General features: G+C 37.3%; 1 protein-coding gene across 1 annotated transcript; it reads right to left on the reverse strand.

The window, feature by feature from the left end:
* Nucleotides 1-1,973: 1,973 nt before the first annotated feature.
* Nucleotides 1,974-18,792, reverse strand: atp8b5b (ATPase phospholipid transporting 8B5b). Its single transcript, XM_039676371.2, has 28 exons — nt 18,654-18,792; nt 16,078-16,155; nt 15,900-15,955; nt 15,422-15,535; nt 15,194-15,292; nt 15,035-15,096; nt 14,868-14,940; nt 14,432-14,502; nt 14,256-14,338; nt 13,861-14,019; nt 12,486-12,574; nt 12,204-12,397; nt 11,469-11,677; nt 11,335-11,378; nt 11,030-11,195; nt 8,115-8,303; nt 7,918-8,033; nt 7,675-7,839; nt 7,414-7,525; nt 7,149-7,254; nt 6,746-6,887; nt 6,443-6,626; nt 5,989-6,212; nt 5,423-5,506; nt 5,089-5,334; nt 4,380-4,518; nt 4,162-4,292; nt 1,974-2,793 (listed from the first exon to the last, which is right to left on the reverse strand). The coding sequence occupies exons 2-28, from the start codon at nt 16,130-16,132 to the stop codon at nt 2,536-2,538; spliced, it is 3,570 nt and encodes a 1,189-aa protein (XP_039532305.2). The 5' UTR covers nt 16,133-16,155; nt 18,654-18,792; the 3' UTR covers nt 1,974-2,535.
* Between the last annotated feature and the right edge of the window lie 1,745 nt (nt 18,793-20,537).

The following is a 20,537-nucleotide window of genomic DNA, read 5'->3' on the forward strand; positions in this document are numbered from 1 at the left end:
ACACTGACTCATAGAAGACTTTTCAAAAATTGAGATCCTCAATAAGAAATGAATGTTTTTAAATTAAGCAGATCTCTCACATAGAAAATAGGATGGTTGAAACCCCATTTCTTTCGAGAGGCAGAAGGAAATTCTGTCATTATTTACTCACCTTCACTTAATTCCAAAGCACTTTCTTTTTACCATGGAAATGTTGTTTTGAAGACTGTGCTGGTTGCTCTTTTTCATGCAATTAAAATGGCGACTGGAGCCTCAAAAAGACACAAAAGCATTAGAAAAGTGGTCCTTAAGACTCTCTATCTTCCAAACTGAAGAATGAGTTATCATTAATTGATAATCTTCCCATCCATTGAGGAGTTATTTATGCTTCTTAAAACATTCATTTTGTATTTTGGGTGAACAAATCTTTTACTATTATATGAAAGAGCTGTGCACTATTATACAGTAATTGAGGTACGTTACAGAAAAAAAAAAATTGGCTGCCACAATATAATCATCTGTTTCTGGTTGTCCTCATCCACCCCATGTCACTAATGAGTTGAAAGACTTGCCTTTGGTGACGCATGGATATGGATAATCTCACAAACATCTGGTGTAAGCACTGATGGAAAAGGTGGCTAAATCCCTTCGCCTGAATGCCTCTGTCTCTCAGTTCAACAACCAACTAGGGAAAAGCACATATTTGTATCCACATACACATGGTAAACAACAAGCTCATCAGATTATATATCAAAAAGCTTACTGTCTTTTCGCTTAATCTACTGACCTAAATCAGTATAACTATAAGATGCCTCAAAAATATTTTTTATGCCTCTGTGTCAAGAACAGCTATAGATGGCATATACTAAATTAAATGCAAATTTATTGTTCACATGGTAGAAGCTAAAATATGCTTAAGGTACTCTAAATAGCATTTTAATAGTATAATAACTAACACTAAGCACTGGGCTCAATCAAATCTCGATGTTTGTCAGTCTTTGAGCATACTTGGAAGAAAGCTCAAAATGTAAGAATCTTAGCAAGGACAAGCCTTACGAAGTGTTCTTACAAATGCAGTTTCCAAAAGAGACAATCTTCTTGTATAAGAAAATACAAAGAACGACTATTTTATGTTTGTTATTGGTTAATTATTTGGTGATTTTAACGACTATGTAATGTAAAAATGTACATTAAAAAAAAAGATTTGTACAATGTACTTATTTTATCAATGTTGTACTGCGAAACGTGGCATACTGGTAAGGTTAGGTGATATGAGTAGGCTTAAGGATGGGTTAAGGTGTACGGGAAAGGTCAATAGATTACAGTTGCCACTACAGACATTACAGCTGTAATTACATGCATTAAGTATTGTATCAGATGTTTAATTGTTATTACATAGTAGTTAAAGACTTAATACTATATTACTATATTAACTTAATTCCGGCAGGAAATGACTGAGGTGCGCAAAGCACCTAACTCCCAATCACTTCCCGGGCGCCACAGCAAAAATGGCTGTTCACTGCTCTGGGTTTGTGTGTCAATGGTTTGCAGTGTGTGTGTGTGTGTTCACTACTCAATATTCCTTATGTGTGCGCACTAACTTGGATGGGTTAAATGCAGAGGACAAATTCTGAATATTTGTTATCATCCTTGGCCTTGAATAAATGGAGGTTGGAGCAGGCTTCACTCAAAGTTTATACCTCAAATTGTTTTAAGAGTGCTGGCCTAATAATGACAATGCATGTATGGAAGAGAGAGGCCGCACTGTATATGCAAAGTGCGGCCTCTCTCTTCCATACATGCATCATCCTTGGCCTTCACATGTCACTTTTACTTGCGAAGAACGGTCAATGAATTTGAATTAATTGCTTAAAATGTTTTGTTCCATAAATGCATTGGTCTCAGTACTCTGAATTTATTACTACAATATACTAATAAAATAGAATGTATTTGATTATTGGTACAATCAGACAAATACAATAAAAATACAAAAGTATTTTCTTAAAGTTTATTGTATTTCATTAATCAAGGCACATTTGCATCTTTGTATAAAACATGATAAAGTAGAATGTCAAATCAATGCATTTTGGAGACCATTTCAAATATTAATATTAAAAAACAACAAAAAGGAAACATAGAAAACATTTACAAAATTGTCATAGATAATTATAGCACTTCAAATCTGCTTGTATGAAGCACTTTTTGAATAATCTCTAGGCCTTTTTATGTGTGGACAGACTAACAGCAAGATAACAAGAACAAGTTCTAATGTCCTATAAAAATATTATGTTTTTATGTCCTCTGGTCTTAATAGGAACCACATACTGTAGGTGATTTGAAGTGTTTCTGTGTGCGTAAGTGTTGTGGTAAGTGCATGTTTTATGACATCATTTTCAGCAATTAATCACAGCTAAAAACAGCATCTTACTTATTCACAGCTTCACTTCATCTCACTTATGTGAAATATTTTTAAGCCCTGCTAAGAATACTTCTCCAAGTACTCCTCTATTATGCAATATTAAAACTTGCGGTAAATATACAATAGAATAAGGGCCTTTAGGGGCTCTGATTCTCCTCGAATATGCTTCGATATGTCTGGGGTATGCTGTCAGACACCGGTGTCTCACTGTGGGAGAAAAGAGCCGGTCTGGTCTTAACTGGGATCCGCAGGAAGCGTCCAGATGTGACAAGGTCTCCATAACCACGGGCATGAGAGAATGCATAACCAGATCGCCGTGTGCTGATTCGTCTCCGAGGGAATTTGCGAGGCAGCGGTGCAGGGACAGCTTTGGCCTGTCGGACTTTATGTCGCACCTGTAGAGCGAAAGACAGATATATGAAGAAAATATACAGAGAGTGGAAAGGAAAGAATATCATTAGTAATGAAGAAGCAGGAAGAAGGAACAAAAATGAATGATTCCTGCTCATGAGATTATGAACCCACTGATTGTGGAATCCAGAAATAACCTTGACATTACACCTCAGCATGAAGCCGCCGTGCCACTGCATCCCACAGCTCTGACTCACTCTATACACGTGCGTTCTGCTCATAAAGGGAGGCAGATCTCACATTTTCATCCTGTACTGAGTACTGACGCATTGCCTGAGAGACTTTGAATGTGCTTTTAGAAGAGAACTACTTTAAATTTTAAACATCAGGGCTTGACATAAACTTTTTTGCTCCCCAGGTACTGTGGTTACTAGCCACTCAACGTTTTCACTGGCCACAATTTTGACATCGATACCATAGGGGAAAAACTTCCATATAGATATTTTTTTTTTCTTCAAATTTATCTCATAATTTGGCCTAATTAATTATTTTATTATAATTAGGCTGCTGTCACTTTAAGACCTGATGCAGTGCAATAAGTGCAATAAGCAGCGAAAAGAACGAGGAAGAAGACGATGGGTCAGAGATTTATTTGCTTTCTAAACTACTTAGAATAATATCCAAGGCTGCATTGAAAGGTAACTTTGCATCTGCTACATTTAGGTATAAACAAACTGCTTCGGTGTGTGTGTGTGTGTCGCATCATCGTCTTACAGCTCCCTTCCCGTTGTGTGATTGGTCCCCTTTTAGAGTTTAATTGACAGGTGATCCGACCAATCGTAATCCGCTCTCCGCCAAATCTGTCATTTCGTCAGACAAAGCAGGCAGGAGAACTAGTAGATTAATGTTGGTGGGCTTGAACTTGAAAAACAGTGTGTACTTATGTCTTTCTGCGGTTTAAACAACATTCCTTCTGATGTTCATTCACGTTTATTTGATGCTATAAATTGACTAGAAGGAAGAGATGATCGGTTTATGAGCAGCTTTAACTGAGGTGCTACAGCGATCTGTCACCACACATTAAAAAGACACAAAATGGTATTTATTGTTCAAATTTCTTTAAAAATGATAAAAATTTGAAAGTTGAGACTCAAAAGAAACCTCCTCTGTTCTGTCTGTCAGTGTGTTGTTGTCAGTATCCTCTTTTGTATTCGATGTAAATTTCACTGTGTGAGAACATGATGTGAGGTACAGAGCCATAGGTTGTCGGACATAGCAACAATAACTGAAGAGCGAACCGTTATTTGCGAACCGCCAATTGTTTAAAAGTCCATAAAAATGGTCTCACACATACAACTATGAGTACAACAATGATAAATTGTATTACTGAAGGAACTAGTTGAATTACCCACCTTGTCATTGATAGTGGGCTTGAGTTGGATGAAGAGGAACCTTTTTGCCACCACAGGCAGCGAGCACAATATGGTGGTCAGAAAGATGGTCAGCCACACGTTGGGCTGGTTTAGGGAGTTTCTTGCAGTGCCTGAGAAAGATTGATTCATTTGAAGCTGTTTAAAACGCACACAAACAGCAGGATAAGCAGATGAGTTTAGGAGGGAGGGACACTCACCAATGAAAGGAACAAAAGACGTGAAGATCAAGTACATGCCGTTGCTGTACATGGTGAATGTGACGGCAAAATACACAGACAGACTGCCCCACAGGAAGAACTGATTCACTGCTGTCCAATAGTATGTTTCCAAACCCAGCTTAAACACACATAAACATGGTGTTTATATACATGAGAGCATGTACACTCTACATGCCATTCTACATTTGGGGCCATGGGGTAATTAGAAATGTTTCTTGAGCAGCATATTAGAATGATTCCTGAAGGATCATTTGACACTGAACACTGAATGATGCTGAAAATTCAGCTTTGATCACAGGAATAAATTATATTTTAAAATATATTAAAATAGAAAAAAAAGTTGTTTTAAATTGCAAATATATTGTATTTTTGATTACATTTATATAAATGCAGACTTGTTGAGCTCAAGCCACACTAAAAAAAATGTATGAAATACTATACAAACTATTTTTTTAAGTAAAACATTTTTTTTTAAAAAAGTAATTGTTAGGTTTCCAAAAATGAGCGAATCATTTTGGGGTCTCTAAACAGTATGTGTCCAATATGAGTGATGCAATGCATTTCTAAAATGTGCAATAAATGTGTTCATCATTTAAACTTTGGAGTATAAGACATGAATATGTTGTGTAACTGAATATGTAACTGTTGTGAATTTTATTTTATTTTATTTTGTTGAATGAGAATTCACCTGCACACTGACGGCAATAAGCAGGCAGGTTTGCGCCAGCAGGGCGAAGGACTGATAATCTGCGATCTCTTTGCCATCATCTCTGACGGTGTCGCAAATGGCTGCCCAGGGGACGAAGAAGAGGATGAGTGAGCTGTAGCAGCTGTGCAGCAGGATCCTCGCGAAGGCCATCTTACTGAAATACTGGTTCCGCTGTCCCGGAGCATATAGCTGTGGGTACTGGAAACTCCAGCGATCATTTACGTCCTGCACACACGTTCATGAATGAATTTATTTTCAATGTAGCATGCTAATCCAGGGGTGGGGTATATTGATATAAAGTATGATGACATACTTGATCAAAGAGACTGAGTCCAAGAACGGGTAAAGCCGTATACACCAGGTTGTAGAGAGTAATGAACCACTCATCATACACAGTCTACGGAAAGAGCAGAACACACACAAAAAAATTGAATGTATACTACAATATTCTCACTTTCACTCAAATTGTTTTGCTGATAATGTCACTTTATTTTATTTGTATTGTAATTAATTATTTTTTAAAAAATACATAATTATTATATGTATCATTTTGTATCATTTATAATTATTTGAACTTAAATTAACTTAATTATACAGTAAATACATTTTAGAAAATGTAAAATCTAATATAAATGTTAATGTAATATAATGAATTCATTTCACTTGGAATGTGCAATATATACAATTTAATTTAAAGTTATCAAATATTGTACACAAAATTGCTGAACTGAAGTTAAACTCAATATTCACCAAAAATATGTAGATATTGGAACGAATGGTAGGAAGAGTGTACATTTCGGCACCGTTATGTCAATAACCTCAAAGTGACTGTAGTACAACCAAATCCATGTGAAATCATTTTAAAGATTTCCATCTCACCTGTGCAGAGAAGCCGCAGAAGAAGCCATACCAGAAGTGGACAAATGTGAAAGTGAAGTTCTTGTAGAAGAAGTAGCGCAGGAACTTGCACATCCGCAGATAGGACCAACGGCCGTGTACCAACAGGAGGCGCTGCAGGTAACGGAACTGGGCGAAGGAGAAGTCACTGGAGAGAACCGCCTGCATGCCCTCCTGACCACTAATGCCAACACCAATATGGGCAGCTATTGAGGTCATGAGGAGTTGAAAGATTGTGAATGTTTTTAAACAGAAACAATTTTGGTAAGCAATTTTAGCATACTAGTTTTAAGTTCATACATATACTGTTTATGTTGTAACATTCCCAATTGTCACTGATCCATTGGTTCTTATAAGTGCATATAATCTTACTCTTGCCAGATTACTTTTTGTGTCTTTCACACTCATGCCATCTCTCTTTATGAGAAACACTCACCTTTGATCATGCTGACGTCATTGGCTCCATCTCCAATAGCTAGAGTCACAGCTTTCTTGTGCTTCTTGACAAGTTCGACCACTTGAGCTTTCTGAAGAGGAGTAACCCTGCAACAGATGACCGCTTGACACATACATGCAGTTCTCAAGAGCTCCAACTCCATGCCCTTCTGCAGAGCAAATGCCTGGGCACAGAATATTGGGAAACACACAGATTAAAACAGTTTCTACTAATCAACTGTTGTGTTTTATTGAACTTATGAGGAATGGACCCTTTAATAAACCAAGGTTAGATTTCTCTTACCAGACTGTGGCCGTTAATTACCAGTCCGTACTCCCCATCAACCTTCTCGTCTTCAACCACCTGAGACTTTTTACCCAGAAATCTGCTCTTCTCAATGGGTGGCTCATCCCCTGATTCTGGTGACATTTTTTTCCTGGCATTCCTGAACATAGAATATGGATCACTTAATTTCAAATGTGATCCATTTGAAATGGTTTAGCACAGGGATGTCCAAACCCAGTCATGGAGGGCCACTGTCCTGCTAGAGTTTAGCTCCAACTTGCCGCACATGACTGGAAGCTTCTAGAATGCCTACTAAGAGCTTGATTAGCAGGTTTAGGTGTGTTTAATTGGGGTTGGAGCAGTGGCCCTCCAGGAGAAGGATTGGACACCCCTGGTTTAGAGATAGAGATGTGAAACTCACACAAGTTCCTCTCGCACTTCCTCTGCTGTGCTGGCGGCCACTATGAAGATATCTTTCATTTCCTCTCTGAGCATATTACAAGAGTAACCAATGTTCTCAGCCGTCTCTGTGGGACATTGCAATGGTTTTCATAATTTGGATAATGAGCGGCTGGAAACATCAACTAGACCAGCACCAAACCAGCGTGGAATAAGCTGGTCTTTTGAGAAGTTTAAAGGGCCATTATTAAAATCAAAATTTGTGGTAAATGAACAAGTTAACTCACCCTGTTTGTCTCCTGTCAGCACCCAGATCTTGATGTCAGCTTTGGCGAGTTGCTCAATGGTCTGTGGCACGCCATCTTGAAGTTTATCCTCAACTGCAGAAGCACCAATGAGCTGAACGCACATACAAACATACTCTATGTAAGAATTAATACTCAGAAATAAGAGAAATCCCATTGGCTTACACTGAAGGAGGAACATCTAGAGAAGCTAAGAACCTAGCAACACTTTAGCATTACTGTATGTGTGATGGTGATTTTTACCAGCAAATCCTTCTCGATCTCTTCATAAATAGCATCCAGTTTTTCCTCGCGGTCCTCCATTGACGTGCTGGCCTCATGATGTCGCTCTCTCCATTCCTCAAACTTGTCTTCATCCAAGTCCTTATAGGCTAAAGCCAGTGTTCTCAGACCCTCTCCAGCATATTCCTGGGATTGTGTTAGTCAAACATGAGTAATTCACACAGACACTCAACACAGTCTCATGGAAACACAAATGTAACTCACGTTAAGGTGTTCTGTGGTGACATCCATGAGTTTGGAGCACGATGGATGCAGCCTCTCGTAGATAATTGTGTCGGCTCCCTTACAGTACAGTGTCAGCTTGCCCTCTGGATTACGAACTGAAGAGACACATATACTAGACGATATTGTAATGGAGATTCAAAATGTTTTGCTGTACCTCCAAATCTCTCAAGTCTCACCTATAACAGACATTCTCTTGCGGACATTGTTGAAGTCCAGCACTGCCAGTAGCTCGTAGGTGGTGGGAACTCCCATCTCCACCAGAGAGATGGTCTCTGGGGTACGAGAACGAAACACAAAACCAAAATTCCTTGCTGCGGTGACCAGAGCCCCCTCGTCTGGAGACTGAGCCTGGTAAAATAGCTCTCCTGTGGAGAAAGAGAGAGTTCAGATGCCAGTCTTTATATATGATATGTTATTCAAAATAAATAACCTAAACTCTGGTCCATTTCATTTGAATTTGGATGGATATGAAATTCAATAATTGAAGAGTTCAGATGCAAAAGCCTCTAAATGCCATTTGAAATTTTCTTCTTTAATGATGATTTTTATCAAGCTTGTATATTTAAGTTCAGTAATTTCACTTAAATAAAAATTAATAGGTAATTATCATTGCCATTTAAGTGAAATCACTGAACTTAAATATACAAGCTTGATAAAAATCATCATTAAAGAAGAAAATTTCAAATGGCATTTAGAGGCTTTTGCATCTGAACTCTTCAATTGTTTCTTAAGAAATGTACTATACACATAATGCTATTATAATGATTCTATTTCATTATTAATTTTCATAATTGATAGATACAATTTTCATTGTCAGACGCATTCATAAACAATGACAATGAAACTGAACTGGCCATTTAGTGTTGGAGCTTCCACGCCTATATATGCATGTTCAATCTTCACTGATTTTACAGTCCATCAGTAAGAGCTGAGTGTGAAGGTTGAATTAGCAGAGCAATTGCACAGCTGCACATAAAATATTGCAATCCACACAGCATAATAGGAGACAGATTCAAAAGAGGACAACTTGTTGGTGCACACCTCGCTGGCTCATCTGTGGCCAGGACAGCAACTCTTTGTGGTGTAACGAGAGCTATGGTTTCCAGGGTAATGTCGACATACCAACACATTCTCATCCTTTGGCGTCATATAGGTGACGCCATATGACATTTCGTCGAAATACTACGCACATGGCACCCTTTAGCGTCAATATAACTCGCACTGTTATGGGTTGGTTTAGGTCTGGGGTAGGGTCTGCGTCTCATATTGACGCTAAAGTATGCCAGTCACCTATAAACCATTTCACAAGATGTAAACAACACTGGTCCAGAAGCACTTCCTGTTTCAGTTTGTTAACACTACATAAAAGCTGGGATAAAATACAACCAACAGAACATATAAAACTGAATCAAAAAGTTAAACAAACATCTTTAAGATATTTTCTTTACATGTGAAATAAAGAAAACAGTTACAAACTGAAACAGGAAGTGTTTCTGGACCAGTGTTGTTTACATCTTGTGAAATGGTCTATATGACGCCTTGGGTTCCGGGTGTTATATTGACGCTAAAGGGTGCCATGTGCGTAGTATTTCGACGAAATGTCATATGGCGTCACCTACAGTATATGGCGCCAAAGGATGAGAACGGGCTCGGCATACCACTGCATACTGTAGGACGAACCACATCCAACAAGAGTAACTGTCGACACAAGAGGAAGCTGTCTGAAAGGGGTGTATAGAGCTGGTAAGTCCCGCCCATTCGTAGAACTCCAAATGGACCTCTAGGTTGAAAGAAAGCGTCAATGCAAGTGAATGAGAGAAAATAATTATTTTCTGATCCTGTTTGAATTGTGCCATGAATGTAACATATGTTGTCTGTGAATTTTTTATATAATTTCTCATGTAACGAGTTTGACAGTATACTGTATGATTCTTTGGCTAGCAGTTGTGGAATAGACATAACGAGAAATATGTGACGTCACCGCATAACACATTTTCCCTCCACAAATCACGGTTTCCACCACGCTCAACTAGTTTGTCCTCTCCCTGAAAGCAGGCAGTGAAGTGCACCAAAGACACAGGCATGTTTAGTGGGATCCGTGTGCTAGTGGGGGTGATGTATATCAAACACGTCGAAAGAGTTGCAGTCCACAAAGTGCTCTCACACAAAGTCTAACCGTATGAAAATTCTACCCGCTAAATTGTAGCATTCTTTACACGAAACATTATATAAAAAATTCACAGACAACATATGCGCACATTCATTGCAAAATTCAAACGGGATTAGAAAATAATGATTTTCTCTCATTCACTTGCATTGACGATTTTTCAACCTAGAGGTCCAGCGGGGCTAGCTGAAGGGGCGGGACTTACCAGCTCTATAGGTACTAAACCAGATTGGCTGCTATCGCTAAACATTTGGTCCCTCGTGCCAATGCCAAATGTCAGTTTCATTGGTGCCAACATTGCAAATCTTGGGCTGTGGACAATGTGAAACATGTATTGTTCTCTGATGAATCCATCTTAACCATCTATCGGAGTTATGATGTGGAGAAAGCCCATCAGTGATGCTTTGGACTGCAATATAATGACATTCCCTACTATGCTGGATGGACACTGCCAAGACCTACCGAACCTTTCTGGAGGACCATGTGCACCTAATTCAAGCAATGTACCCTGAAGAAGGTGTCGTGTAACAGCATAATAATGCTCCAGACTTGTGACAGAATGGTTTGATGAACATGAAAGTGAAGCACTGTCACCAGATCTAAATATGTTTGTGCCACTTTGGAATATTTTGGAGAAGCAAATCAGAAAACATTTTCCTTCATTAGCATCACATAGTGACCTGGCCACCGTTCTGGAAGAGGAATGGTTCAAAATGTTAAGGACTGTTAAGAACATTCCCAAGATAATTTGATGGATAGTTTACACCATACTAATAAATTATTGTAGTCTAAAACCAGTTGTTTCAGTTTCATTGACCAACCCCTGAATATTTAAAGCACTGCATTACAGATGAATGCAATCTGTGTATAAATATGTGAGGATCCATGGTGAGTAGACTAGAGCATGCACTAGATGGCACTCACCTTCTGTTTTTTCCTCAGGCATGACAGTGTGGCAGAGCGCCAGCAAACGGAAGAAGGCCCGGACCTCTGGAGAGCCCAACTTCACCGCTTCCACCAGCTTATGGTCATAGAAAGAGAACTTTGGGTCGGCAAGAGTGTTCCAGGAGAAATCAACCTTCTCTGTCTTCTATAAATGAGGAAGAAAAGGGAAAGAATGAGTAAGGAAAAGAGATTTGTTCTCACATTTAGGGTAATCACTAGAATCCCTTCTTTACTCAAGTGAATATTTATGAGAAATATATATTGTCAATTTTGGAACCACTAACCTCAGTGACTTCAACCCTCTGCCCTGCAAAGTCCACAACCTCACCTGAGGAATGTAAAAACAAGTCAATTACTGTATACCTTATCTTGTAGTTGAAATTGTTACATGCAATAAGACAACTCTGTGAGGTCTTACCATATGATTTTCCATTGATGGAGCACATGTTGAAGGTCATGATGTTCTGAGTCAAGGTTCCCGTCTTATCAGAGAAGATATATTTGATCTGACCCAGCTCTTCATTGAGAGTGGTCGTCCTGGCCTGGGCTGGTGTGTCACTCTTGACGTAATACATCTTACGGTCCCAATCAATGAAATAGCTGTTCCCTAGACGAAGGATCTCGACACTGGTATTGATGGTAAAAAGATCAATTATCAATTTATGCTTGTCAGCTAATAAGTATAAAAATATGGCTGGGTTTAGGATTATAGGGGTTAGAGTTACAAATAAAATTACACATAACTAAATGCAAGTACTTTAAATGTGCGTATAATACACTAGCATGTATAGACATAATACGTATGTGGTGTAATATCGTTAAGCATAGTAGTTAAGGCCACCAAATACTAATATTTCATTAATTATATCAGCATAATCATGAAAGATTTAACTAAAAGATTTACATGAATTGAATGAATTGTTCGATGTACTTGGTAGTCATTAAATCTCTTAATTTTGCATCATAACTTATTTTGTAATACATTTTCATAAACAAAAATGTATGAATACAATTAATTTAATTTTATTATTAATTTATTTTTCAGGTTTTAGACGTTTTGATCTCACTGTATGTAATTTTAATGAAGTAGAGGACATTTGCTAATGTTTTAACTTCATGTATTGAAGATACATCAGAATTTTTTTCTTCTAACCTGACATAGAGAGAGATGGGCACTACAGTGTTGAGGATGATGACGTAGGACCAGAAGGTGAGAAATGCTGAGAGAGATGCGTTCGCCCCATCAGGCCTGGGGAGGAAGGCAATGAAGGAATTCCCTTCCTGGTATTCCCAAATGGCATTCCCAATAGACAAGATGGTGCACATGAAGGCCAGAAAACCAAAAATCTAACAAACAAATGAACAAGATTTGAAATGAAACATCACTTACAAACATAGACCAAAAATAGTAATATATTTACATGAATCTACTCACAAATATCACCAGGACATTCATGAGATGATCAATGCTGGTTCTCTTGAAGACGGATTTGCCAGAGTTCTGCATGAGCTTTGTGTCAGGACCTAACCAGAAATGAACAGAGCTGTTAAACTGTATTATAATCTCAGAAACTTTGGGGCAGATTTACTAACAGCTTGCTCCAGTGCAAAGTCAGGATTTACTAAAGACACGAAGTGAAAAAATAGCAATGAAAAGGTGCAGACTGAATATGGTGGAGTTTCCTTATCTGACCCAAAATTCAAGGGAGGAGAGTATTTAAATAAATCATACAATGTGATTTAGGTTTGCAGTAGTCCATTTACTGGGCATTTTGCATGTTATTTAATACCCAAAAAAAGCATCTCACCACTTAAAAGCATACCTGGGGTTTTTAGTGACTCGGGTCTATTCACTATTCACATTCACTACCATCCTCCTCCTCATTCATTTTTTTTAAGTTAGACATCAACCTTTTTAGTATTCCTCAACCAATTCATTGTAAACAATATAACATTCAAAATTATAAAAGAATGCCCATTTTCCCATTTTTTGTAAAATTTGTATCGGTTCGCTAATGACCCGAGGTGTGTAACAGTGTAAGTATATTTTTTTTTTCTGCAGAACAATCATTGAATCTTTGAGCGCAATTAACCTTTATTCCACAAAGTGCCAATGTCGGATATACAGTGCAAAGTACTGAACACAATCAAATATTACGGTCACTGTCATTTGATGGTGGATCTGGTGAAGAAGCTACAGTATCAGCGATCAAAATGTTGCTTTTGAAGATGTTGAAAAAGATAGTTTTGAGAATATGTTTGAGATCACGGGAATATACTGGGAAATAAGGTCTGACAAGAATAACATGATGGTATAAAACATCTGCTCAAACTGAACAGCTCCAAAAGAAAACAAAATATGATTTATTTTATTCTTCTGTATTTTTCTGTATTTCTTCTGAGTTTTATATTTTAGCGACAGGTAGCGATCCATCCATGTTAGATATAGATCCGTGTCACTATCTAACGAAATATTCATGCATTTAAGAGTTAAATAATTTTGCGCTTAAAATGCTATGATTGTTGCTATAGGAGGAGGCTCGACAGAGAACAGATTGAGCGTGAAAGAAGGGAGAACATTTATTTGGCATGCAAGAAAAAGAACTCTTGGTAGATTGCATTTGTCATAATGTAAATGAGTGGTGGCATCTGTGTTCTTTAATATGCATATTGTCAGTAGATCACCCACAAAACTTTCTACTCCCATTGGCACTTTTATGGGAATGCGGTTTCACTCCAATTTGCTCTGTTCAGTAAACAAGCTCTTTTAATATAAGCATAATACGTCAATTTTCAGTTTGCTTTCGCACCTCCAAACACCACCAGGCCGAAGCACCACTCTGTGTTTCTGAGAGTACATCCTCTGAGCAGAATCCTCTCGTTATCCACGGAAAACGTCTCTCCTCCCAGCGTCAGAGTACCTGCGAACTTATCCAGACGGTTGTTTGGAGGCTCACAGCGCATTTCACCTGAGACATACAACATTATATATTAAAATTGCAGACACCAAACAGGGACACATTTAGTCTAAATATCAAAGTTATGCTGAACTAAAATTTTGAGCCCTGAAATTATAAACATGAATGTGATTCCAGAGACTGTTCAACTGTACCAATGTCCTAGCAAACTCTCAGAACACCATAGAAACCACTTAGCAATACCTAGCAACCTGATATCATGCAGTTACGGAATCAGTGTCACTCACCATTGAATGCTGCTAGTTTCTGGATGTCATTGCCCAGGTCTCCTGTGACTGTCAGAGCTTGTTTCACCTTCAGGTTCGTCTCTCTGTGAAATAGGGAAAGAGAGACAGATGATGGCTCTGGGACACAGTTTTTACATACGAAGTCCATGTTTACATGCACATGCTGAGCCACTGACCCGTCCAGCTCAGCTGTCTCGATGTAGATGAGGTTGAGAGGTTCACTACTAGAGAGCAACAACAGATCAGCCTAGAGCACAGGAAAACAAGTTACTTTTTTTAAGTTGCTTACAAACATGTAATGACTTATGTGATAATCATGTTTTTTTTTTTTTTTTTTTTTGCACATACAAATGTTGGCAATTCATTAGTTTTCACATGGACATCACAGCCTTATAGAAACACTCACCAAGAGGGCACTCCTAACTAATACAACCTTTGATTTTAATAACGTATTAGTAAATGTTGGAATTAATATTAACTAAGATTAATAAATGCTGAAGAAGTATTGTTCACATATTGTACATGTTAACTAATGTAGTTAACTAATGTTAACTAATGAACCTTATTGTAAAGTGTTACCAGTAGCATTTAATATCAATACTATAAACTTACTGTGACAAACTCATTGTTTTCCAGCTTGATAATGTCGCCCACTTGAACATTCATCCATTTTTCACTTTTCAACCTGTTTGAGAACATTTTATTCACCACCAAATTCATTTTGGAAAATATATATTTTTTAAATCAAATATAAAAGTAACATATGGTTGAACACTTACTCTCCATCAATAAGCACGTCCACTTTTCTGTTGTTCACATGATTGTCGTTCTTGTGTCTGGTCTGTGTTTTAGGGTGAAGATAAAACACACAGAGAGAAAAATATGAGCGGACAGTCACATTTTTGTCAGTATTGGACATGGACAGGAAGTAGACTCACAATGTCGTCAGAGAGATCTTTGGCTAGAGTTATAGATAGCACCAGCAGCAGTGGAACGACAGTAGTGAACCAGGACAGAGACGAGATTTGGGGAATCAGCTGTCCAACACACACAAGGTCAAATATGTTAGATTTCCTCTCACTTTATAAAACTTAATTTTGTAATTTCAGAGCAAAATGTTAAGATAATAATGAGGTAATCTAGTTAAGACCTATTTGACTACTTACCTGTAAGATGAGAAGAAAGACGAAGTAGGCATTGGCCAGTCTCTGAAACTGCTCAAACAGATTGAGAGGGAGGAAAGTGAAGATGTTGTACTTGGAGGTCTTGATGGCATTGTTCTGTAAGGACATAAGAAATGCTCATGATACTTCCAGTGCTCTTATTATGCATTTCGGATATTACTTTTCATGCAGTGTGTAATATTGCTGTTTGTCATTAAAGTGCAGATAATTGTCTCCTAAAGGAAAGAAATTTTCTTGTCCGTAATCCCAGTTTTACCAGTAGGCTGTTGGACAGGAGGGGTTTAGAGGAACCCTTTAGTGAACCCTTTCACACAGTGCATGTAAAAAAAGAGGTGATTCTGCCTTCTGAGAAATTTAAGATCCATGTCAACAGAAAAAGCAACAAAAATCTTTAAAAAAGAACTTTTAAAATAGATTAATGGGGGCACTTTAAAAAAAGTAAATATATATTTCTACTCACCGCATACTTAAACGGCAGGTTGAATTCCCTGTCATTAGCTCGCAAATGTCTCTCCTCTGAGGTTAGTAAAACAACAACAAAAACATAAATAACATTAAAATATTAGGAAAAGAAATGTGGAAATTAAGTAGTTTTATTTCAAGTTTCAAACAATGCATGCAGTGTAGTTATGATATACCTTCTACTTTCTTTTTCTTCACGTTAATTCCACACGCAGACAGCAGGGAGCCCATGTTTCTATGATCATATCATCACGCTGATAAAGAGAAACCAAACCATGAAAACACATTAAAAATAACAATAATAAATGAAATAGTTCTTAAAAACTTTAACCATAAAGAAAACTACAAAACTTGAAACATCCTAGATTGAACAAAGAGCTGTATAATCTCATATTTAGGGTCTGGTCAGTTGTATCTAACACATAGAGGTATGTTTATTGTACTATGATCTATTGTTACATGATCTTTGATTCTGAACAATTGAACACTTGATTAATGTTATTTTCAACATTTCAACAAAAGTTGTCTGTTAGTATAATGGACTGGTGCTAACATGAGCTATCAAATGAACCAATACTAACATTAACAATGATGTATTGCTTGTTGTTAATGCATTAACTAATGGTACATTGTTGTAAAGTGTTACCATTTGATTTAATAGGTAACAGACACCATAACTGTTTTAATTGAGAATTTATTTAAACTAATTTAATTTATTATTAAATTATTATTATTATTATAAAATAAATCTATCCATCCAACAGCTTGTCTTTGTAGAGTTCATGAATAGATGAAATTATAACTACATTTTATTCTAATAATTTATTCAATTGAGGTATTTCATTAATATGTTACAATTTTATGTTAAAAGAAATATTTGCCCTCATTTAAGTTTAAAACAAATCCCCTGAATATGAATGAATACCATGTGACCATATGTACGTGTTTGTTCTATAACAGTCTGTAGAGGTTTTCTGTAAAAAAATCAGGTTTAGTCTTAAAGCTGAATTGTGGTCAGTTTAAGTTACAGCGCATCCAACAAAACCCACATTAAATTAAACTGCAGGTTGGATAGAGTCTCATCGTAATGCATTAGGATCTTTCTATTAGTGTCTAGCTGTGGTTAATGATAAACTGGCAGAAAGTTCAGTGTATTTTACAGCTCTCTTCTTATCAGGCCAGGTTTTTGAGAGGAACATGTATATAGGCCTCCACATACATGCTGTCGCGTGCTTCCTGATCTCATAGATTATGTTCCTATAACACATTTGCTCCTATAAGCATTTCTTCATATAACACAGAGACATTCAGCTTGATCTTAAATAACACTCTAAAATGCTGGGTTGTTTCATCACAAGGTTGGGTCAAATTTGGACAAACAGACCCGATGGTTTACATGTTTTAAAACTAATACTCCATAGTTTACCATGTCAAAAATGAAGACTGAAAATGATTACATACCGTAAATGAAAAAGGCAATACTGTATGAAATAAAAATGAAAATGGCCAATCTAAAACTATTCAAAAGTGTTGTATAAGGCCACTCACACAACCCTGAACATTAGACCATCTCACTCTTTATCTAATCTAAATTTATTATGATCCCTCAAAAGTCAACACATCGCCAACGCCCATGTAAAGAATTGCTGTGAAGAATCAAAAATGGTCGACCGTTTAAATTAAAATAATTTATTTCCAAGCAAAAGGTTTGACATAACATCAGTCCTTTCAAATATAAGTTCTCAAAAATAATTTTTCTGATGCATGTAATCAAATTAAATGCTATAACATTAGAAAATGATGACACAATATAAAGTTCCCAATTATTAAATGATTATTATTAAAATATGTTGTTAACTTGTTATTTAAAACTTGAAGCTGTGGTTGCTTTAACATTAACATAATAAGTGCTAAAGTTTCCGGGCATTATGGAAGGGTATTGTACCATTTATGATATGGTACTAAACAGACTTAAGCAAAAATCATATATATATATATATATATATATATATATATATATATATATATATATACACTGCTCAAAAAAATAAAGGGAACACTTAAACAACACTTAAAAAGTAAAAACAAGAAAAAAGTATTTAATAAGATTATTTCATTCATTCAGATTTATGATGTGTTATTTTAGTGTTCCCTTTATTTTTTTGAGCAGTGTATATACAGTATAGGCCTATGCACTGTATGTCAAATTATTTGTTACTTTTCATTAAATCACTTGAATTTTCTTTTTAAATATGATTTTATGCTAAGGTGACGTATGGCTAACTAATTAACTGTTTTGTTTTTTTGTTTTTTCCATATCAATCTATTGCCACATTGACAGGAACAGTTCAATGACCGTAACTAATGTTGGTGGTAAATGGCGTTGGTCTAGAGACCGGTTTCTCATCGACAGCAGGAAAACACTCGACCCTTCACCATCTATATTCAAGAGTCAACAAGGAAAATCACACACCCTTAATGACTGCTTAAAACTCGCCACCTTATCGCTTCGCTTTTGACAAATCTACACTCTTCTCTATCTCTATACTGACACACGTATTCATACTAGTTATAATGTTCAGTATTTTTTTAAACTAAGCACACTGCACTGCAAGTGCCTTTAGCTACTGTAAATAAGTAACTTACTGTACTCTCAGAGATAAAAACCTTCCTCCTTAAAAAGGACATCTTACAAGATCGACATACTCACTCAAAAACTCTCTAAACATCTATTAAATGAGGGGTGTCATACCTGAGTCACACGTTTGCTATCCAAGATCCCCAAAGAAACAGCAGCGTTTCAGAGTAAACCTCCACCCCATAAACATGCGTGGAAAAGGGCACACGGAACTTCACTCCAGTTCCCATAATGCAACTGCAAACGAGTCCCCTACTTGGAGTACAGGTGAAAGTTAAGGGTGTAACATCAGGAAGAGGTTTTCAGGGCTGGGCGGAGCCACCGGTGGTAGTTGTTTCCTATGGAAAGGGTTAATGATTGGACAACTGGTTATGCTTGAAGAAAACAGAGGGATTGTAAAGTGTAGCCTGTCCAGGGATAGACAGAAAGCAAACAGTGGATGATCTTTGGACTCTGCTGGGATGGAAGAGGGAGGCTGACAAAACAGTTGGATGAGGGAATGACGTGAGCAAGTCGCTAGAAAAGGACTGAAATTTTATATAATGAAAAATCTTCTAATCTCCTTTACATAGTTTAGCTCAAAATTGGACAGCCGTACCAAGAAGAAACTCATTTTATTACCCAAGAGTTTGCTCGATCACAGCTCAGGAGACAATTCTTCCAATTAATCTAATTGTTGTTTAGGACAAACAACTGACATATTACATAGCACTCTCTCGTATTGGTAAAAGCGATCAAAACACTCAAAAACAGATCATGCTCATGTTCATAGCATACTATATCACGTCAGCCGAAGATATGCAAGATAGAGCTGTTTTATTGCCTCTTTTATTGATACAGATAACAAAGAAAAGGCAGAAAAACAGCAAACGATGCAAGCCGGATTAATTTCCAACGTGAGCACCATAGCTCAACGAGTTGGCGCATGTGAGCAAACCACTAGGCCACGGCAACCTATACAGTAGTGTGAGACTGAAAGGAATAGTTCACCCAGAAATTAAAACCATGGTATTTACCCAAATGAGGTTTTGAACCTGTATGATCCATGGACGACAAAATAAGTTAGGTTCATGCTGTTCTTCTCCAAATCATGAAGGTAATTGGGTACAAAATAATGCTACAAAGGGAGGAGAAAAAACTCCATAAAACATCAAAAAAGCAATCCATATCATTTTGTTCACTATATTGCAAGTCTTCAAGTCATACCATAGTCTGATTGCAGGATGTGCAATGTCAAGTATAGTAGGGGGACCGTAGCTTATCGAAACGCACGTGATTACTTGTGAAGTTTAACCATCATAGAGTGAAAGTTTATCATTTGCATGTGTTTTACGTCCTGTCAGTTTAAACATTCAAGTGATTTTAAATCAATCGAGCACAAGACAATATGCGAAAGAGACGAAAATTCGGAACTTGCGTCCTGTTTTCTGTGCAGCACAGACATGAACACCGAATTCTATAGACTCGAACACCGAGTCTATTTGTGCTAACGGACACATACACACAAAATTATGTCAAAACGCCTCGGCAAGTATCCTCCTAAACGTTGAGTTACTGTATGCATATAACTACTGTGTAGTTTGAAGACAGGGAAGAGTGAAACACATGACTATGGGAAATATATTCAAACCCTGCAAAGTCACTGAAGTAAACTTAAAGGACAATATATCCCGTTTTTACAACACAGTCTCATCCCAAGAAGTCATATAACTGACGTTTTGGGACATCTTTTGACCATACGTCAATATCCGCCTTTTTAGGGCCCCTTTAAACGTCGGGAGATGAAGATCCCGGGCCGTCATACAACTGACGCTTTACCTTTAACGTCAGTTAGGTGACTGGGTTTTGGTCTGGGGTAGAGTTAGGATCCGATAACGTCATCTCCCGACGTTTAAGGGGGCCCTAAAAAGGCGGATATTGACGTATGGTCAAAAGACGTCCCAAGACGTTAGTTATATGACGTCTTGGGATGAGACTGCGTTGGTTTTTAAAAAAAAA

Source organism: Pimephales promelas, chromosome 23 (assembly GCF_988280905.1).
Source record: "Pimephales promelas chromosome 23, fPimPro1.hap1.1, whole genome shotgun sequence".
In the NCBI taxonomy this organism is placed as follows: domain Eukaryota; kingdom Metazoa; phylum Chordata; class Actinopteri; order Cypriniformes; family Leuciscidae; genus Pimephales; species Pimephales promelas.

Bases quoted from the DNA above. Each gene is read 5' to 3' on its own strand.
- atp8b5b (XM_039676371.2), bottom strand. From the start codon at position 16,132: ATGGGCTCCCTGCTGTCTGCGTGTGGAATTAACGTGAAGAAAAAGAAA. The intron at 15,536-15,899 runs GTGAGTAGAAAT...ATGTCCTTACAG, and splicing joins ACCTGCCGTTTAAGTATGCG to AACAATGCCATCAAGACCTC. The intron at 7,526-7,674 runs GTAAAAATCACC...ATGTGCGTTCAG, and splicing joins AGATCGAGAAGGATTTGCTG to CTCATTGGTGCTTCTGCAGT.